Source organism: Mytilus trossulus, unplaced genomic scaffold (assembly GCF_036588685.1).
Source record: "Mytilus trossulus isolate FHL-02 unplaced genomic scaffold, PNRI_Mtr1.1.1.hap1 h1tg000210l__unscaffolded, whole genome shotgun sequence".
In the NCBI taxonomy this organism is placed as follows: Eukaryota; Metazoa; Mollusca; class Bivalvia; order Mytilida; family Mytilidae; genus Mytilus; species Mytilus trossulus.
This window is the reverse complement of record NW_026963310.1, coordinates 2,176,270-2,182,144: the sequence shown is the minus strand read 5'-3', so window position 1 is coordinate 2,182,144 and position 5,875 is coordinate 2,176,270. Positions and strand designations below refer to the sequence as shown.

Genomic DNA, 5,875 nt, shown 5'->3' with positions numbered 1-5,875 from the left:
ACAATACATATAAACTATTCATAAAAGGTGAAGTAGGTAACATAAAGACAGGAATACAATTCTCATATCACAATTAAAACATATATCAATTATTACAGTATGTATGTTATAACATTTAATAAAATGTAATGATTTCCAAATTCTGAATACTGATTACTGTTATTCGGTACTTTAATATTAGAAGCTACACTTTTTTTGTGGTTTTTGTTATTGTATGACTGCAGACAGAAATATAAGATTGTTATATTTAACCATACTTTTGTTGCTTAAATAAACCAACCATACAAACGTAACACAAAAAGAAACTATTCGATAATCATTCTGGTAAAAAAAAAGCTACTAAAAGTACTAACCAAAATGATGTTCTTTTTCATTATATTGCCATAAACAGGAAATTAAGATGAAAGGCTATTCAGCTTCGTAACCAATGTCGGTATTTTTAATTTTCCTGCAATATGAAATTATCTTTTTATTTGTTTTGTAGAAACCAAATATTATGGCAAAGATGTCTGTCAAAATGTTTCAGTTTTTCAAAGTTAAAGACCGACGTAAAGGTAAGAACTGAAACGCACATCAAAGTCTCATTTAGTCTACTTGAAGAATCAAAACAATTGACAGCCAAATTAATCACGAAGTTTTAAAAGTAGTTTTGAATTGAAAACCCTTTCTGTATCGGAAATTTGCGAAACAATCGTTTTATTTCTATGACATGTATCCTTATCGATTATATTTCATGTTAGCAGTTAAACATTAGATAGCTTAGATTGATTACATATCAAGATAATTATCATCATCAACAAAAATGAACTATAAATGCTCTTGGAGTTGATGGAAAAGCCACTGGGCAAGGCCTTTTTGTCATTGAATATTTTCAAGTATGCTCCTAAATTGACAATTAAAGTTTAAAAAGAGAAAAAAGGCTAACGACAGAAATGTTCAAATATTCCGCCTTTGTTTCCCTAATTATGAATTAGATTCAAAACCAATTTTACACACAAGTAACACAGCAGGTACCATAGGTGGAGCAAGATCTGACTACCTGTCTGGAGCACACGAGATGACTTGCAGTTTTGGCGGAATTCGTGTTGCTCAGTCTTTTATTTTCTGTGTCTTGTGTTTGTCTCCCTGTCTTTTTGTCATTTTTTGTTTTTGTGACGTCCTTTAAATTGCCATATACGCGGAATGTTTGGCTAGCCATGAACCAAAAACTACCAAAAATTCTTGTAACATGTCAAGAATATGGCCGTTGGTCGTTTCCTTGTATGTTGTTGTTTGTTGGCGTTTGTTTTGGTTTTACCTCAGTGTTCCTGCTGTTTCTTTGTTTTCCTATCTTAGTTGAATGTGATTCCCTCGGTTTTTGTTTGTAACCAGGATTTGTCATTTTTCAATCGATTTATAACTTTGTATTACCTGCCTGAAGCAATGGCGTTGTCAGTTAATTTTCCACCTTTGATGTCTCATTTGAATCTTTTTACTTTCTTTCACAGAACATATTCTGGTGTATGCTTTTTGATTGTGTACTTTAAATCAAAAAGTATCAATTAAACGTAGTATACTATTTCAGCTGCATCTGATGAAATGTTCATGTCCTCAGTATTTATCAACAATTACAAGATGCTTGAGATGAAGCACATAACTCTTCGAGAACTGTTTGCTACGAGAAAACTAACCGTTCGGGAGAGTATTCGTCTTGTCTCACAACTTGCCGCTGGAATAGCATACTTACATCATCGTTATTTGACACTTTGCCAACCAGTTTCTTCGGATACTTTAGTTGTCGTCATGGATGGAGAGGTAATTTTAAATATTATCAGTGGGGATATTTTTGTACCATATATAGTTTTATCGTACAGTCTTTGGTGTCAGTTCTACATAAAAAAAAGGAATAGAAGTTCTTTGAACATGTAAACTGTTCAATTCAAATGCTTTTTTTTACTCAAAGAGTAATATTTTTAATCGTTAAATTTATGCCATGAGAATTAAATTCGAAATGCACTTCAAACACTGTCATAACATATCAAACATATCAAAGTCATTTCCTAAAATAATCGTTCATTTGATAACAATTCAAAAAGTTGTTTTATGCAAAAATCTAAAGAGTGCCGTCTCGATGATAAAAATGATCGAGATGCTAATGGCAAAACCAAGTCACTTTTACCTTGGTCCGTTGATGACATTATATTGTACAGAACTGTTCTAGATTTTAAGGTTTGCTTACTATACTTCAATCTGGCATTTTTTAATATTATATCTTATACAACTCTGATAATATGATTATGTAATTCTTTAATAAACATGTTTATATTGTAGACCATCGAACGAATAAAGGTGATTTCTAAAATAAAGAATATTAGAAATGAACTGGATACTGCCCAGGATGTAGATAACATCGGACAGATAACTAAACTGGTAATCAGGAATACAAGAAAACTGCCAGAAGATGGACAAAAACCATGATCTAACAGATTGTACCTTTTTTTATTTTATGTGATGTTCGTATATTTGTCTGTGTTACATATTTTTTATTTATGTATATTTATGTAGAATTACGTATCAATTAAACGTAGTATACTATTTCAGCTGCATCTGATGAAATGTTCATGTCCTCAGTATTTATCAACAATTACAAGATGCTTGAGATGAAGCACACAACTCTTCGAGAACTGTTTGCAACGAGGAAACTTTCCATTCAGGAGAGTATTCGTCTGGTCTCACAACTTGCAGCTGGAATAGCATACTTACATCATCATTATTTGACATTTTGCCAACCAGTTTCTTTGGATACTTTAGTTGTCGTCATGGATGGAAAGGTAATTTTAAATATTATAAGTGGGGATACTTTTGTCCAATATATAGTATTATCGTAAAGTCTTTAGTGTCAGTTCTACACAAAAAAAGTAATATAAGTTCTTTAAACATGAATACTGTTCAATTCAAATGCCTTTTTTACTTAAAGTGTAATATTTTGAATTGGTTTATTTCTGCCACGAGAATAAAATTCGAAATGCACTTCAAAGACTGTACGTTACGTTCAATATGTCTTGTTTTTTATATCCTGACATAGAATTTTCGGTTTATTTTTTGTCCACATCAACGAAACTAGCGATTAAAGCAAATTGATGATATGCAATATTTGTTTTTAAGATGAGTTCACTAATTAAATTAAGTTGGATATACACTATATTAAATAATAATCTTTTTATTCGTTGTAATGAGAATTAGAGAACACTAACGAAAAACGTACACTTTACATAAAAAACGTATATTTTAGCATATCAATTAAAAACACACCCGTTTTTATGTTGCAAGTTATACTGTAGGACAAAGATAATTATATTTCAGTGTTCACCGTTATACAATATGCACAACATTTCTTAGGTTATCTTTTCATAGACGGACACATATCAAAGTCATTTCTTAAAAATAGTCGTTCATTTGATAACAATTTAAAAAGTTGTTTTATGCATAAATGTAAAGAGTGCCGTCTCGATGACAAAAATGATCGGGATGATAATGGGAAAACCAAGTCACTTTTACCTTGGTCCGTTGATCGCATTATATTGTACAGAACTGTTCTAGATTTCAAGGTTTGCTTACTATACTTCAATCTGGCATTTTTTAATATTATATCTTATACAACTCTGATAATATGATTATGTAATTCTTTAATAAACATGTTTATATTGTAGACCATCGAACGAATAAAGGTGATTTCTAAAATAAAGAATATTAGAAATGAACTGGATACTGCCCAGGATGTAGATAACATCGGACAGATAACTAAACTGGTAATCAGGAATACAAGAAAACTGCCAGAAGATGGACAAAAACCATGATCTAACAGATTGTACCTTTTTTTATTTTATGTGATGTTCGTATATTTGTCTGTGTTACATATTTTTTATTTATGTATATTTATGTAGAATTACGTATCAATTAAACGTAGTATACTATTTCAGCTGCATCTGATGAAATGTTCATGTCCTCAGTATTTATCAACAATTACAAGATGCTTGAGATGAAGCACACAACTCTTCGAGAACTGTTTGCAACGAGGAAACTTTCCATTCAGGAGAGTATTCGTCTGGTCTCACAACTTGCAGCTGGAATAGCATACTTACATCATCATTATTTGACATTTTGCCAACCAGTTTCTTTGGATACTTTAGTTGTCGTCATGGATGGAAAGGTAATTTTAAATATTATAAGTGGGGATACTTTTGTCCAATATATAGTATTATCGTAAAGTCTTTAGTGTCAGTTCTACACAAAAAAAGTAATATAAGTTCTTTAAACATGAATACTGTTCAATTCAAATGCCTTTTTTACTTAAAGTGTAATATTTTGAATTGGTTTATTTCTGCCACGAGAATAAAATTCGAAATGCACTTCAAAGACTGTACGTTACGTTCAATATGTCTTGTTTTTTATATCCTGACATAGAATTTTCGGTTTATTTTTTGTCCACATCAACGAAACTAGCGATTAAAGCAAATTGATGATATGCAATATTTGTTTTTAAGATGAGTTCACTAATTAAATTAAGTTGGATATACACTATATTAAATAATAATCTTTTTATTCGTTGTAATGAGAATTAGAGAACACTAACGAAAAACGTACACTTTACATAAAAAACGTATATTTTAGCATATCAATTAAAAACACACCCGTTTTTATGTTGCAAGTTATACTGTAGGACAAAGATAATTATATTTCAGTGTTCACCGTTATACAATATGCACAACATTTCTTAGGTTATCTTTTCATAGACGGACACATATCAAAGTCATTTCTTAAAAATAGTCGTTCATTTGATAACAATTTAAAAAGTTGTTTTATGCATAAATGTAAAGAGTGCCGTCTCGATGACAAAAATGATCGGGATGATAATGGGAAAACCAAGTCACTTTTACCTTGGTCCGTTGATCGCATTATATTGTACAGAACTGTTCTAGATTTCAAGGTTTGCTTACTATACTTCAATCTGGCATTTTTTAATATTATATCTGATACAACTCAGATAATATGATTATGTAATTCTTTAACAAACATGTTTATATTGTAGACCATCGAACGAATAAAGGTGATTTCTAAAATAAAGAATATTAGAAATGAACTGGATACTACCCAGGATGTAGATAACATCGGACAGATAACTAAACTGGTAATCAGGAATACAAGAAAACTGCCAGAAGATGGACATAAACCATGATCTAACAGATTGTACATTTTTTTTATTGTATGTGATGTTCGTTTATTTGTTTGTGTAACATCTTTTAAATTTATGTAAATGATAATAAAAATTGATCCAACCAAATACACTGATCATGCAAACACTGAAGACAATAAAATAAACACAGCAGGAATTTAACCTAAGGCTACAAATAAAAAACGTTCTCTTTTTATTATAGTTTTTACTCTATTTTCTCAGTTCACTGAACATAGAAAAAGATTTTACAGATGGGACACCCGTTTACTGTTTTACGTAAGTTCATTTTTCCCCTTTGTTTCTGTTAAGATGATTTACTTGATCATCTGGTTTTGACACGAGAAAGAATACTTTTGAAGATATCAACATAGTACATACATAAGTGTCGTCCCTGTTATTTATCTTAACCTTATGATAATTGTGCTGACGTAAACCCGTTATACACTACTGGCAAAGCATTTAAGAATACTTATAATGTTGTATTTTTATTAATATTATTTGCATATGTCTATTATAATATATCTGTCACATTGAGTGTTGTATAATATCTCATGTTTGTTGATTATATTGTCATATCTAATTATAAATGTTTATTGTAAATTACCACTGTGGAAACACGATTCGAATAAAGAATATCATTTAAAATCTAATTAATTTTTTGTC

At 30.4% G+C, this 5,875-nt stretch overlaps 1 protein-coding gene across 1 annotated transcript; it reads left to right on the top strand.

The window, feature by feature from the left end:
• Positions 1–3,693: 3,693 nt before the first annotated feature.
• LOC134700970 (uncharacterized) lies at positions 3,694–5,647 on the top strand. The gene is made up of 2 exons (XM_063562113.1): positions 3,694–4,189; positions 5,069–5,647. Exons 1-2 carry the CDS (start codon positions 3,974–3,976, stop codon positions 5,213–5,215), a joined length of 363 nt encoding a protein of 120 aa, XP_063418183.1. The 5' UTR covers positions 3,694–3,973; the 3' UTR covers positions 5,216–5,647.
• Positions 5,648–5,875: the final 228 nt, after the last annotated feature.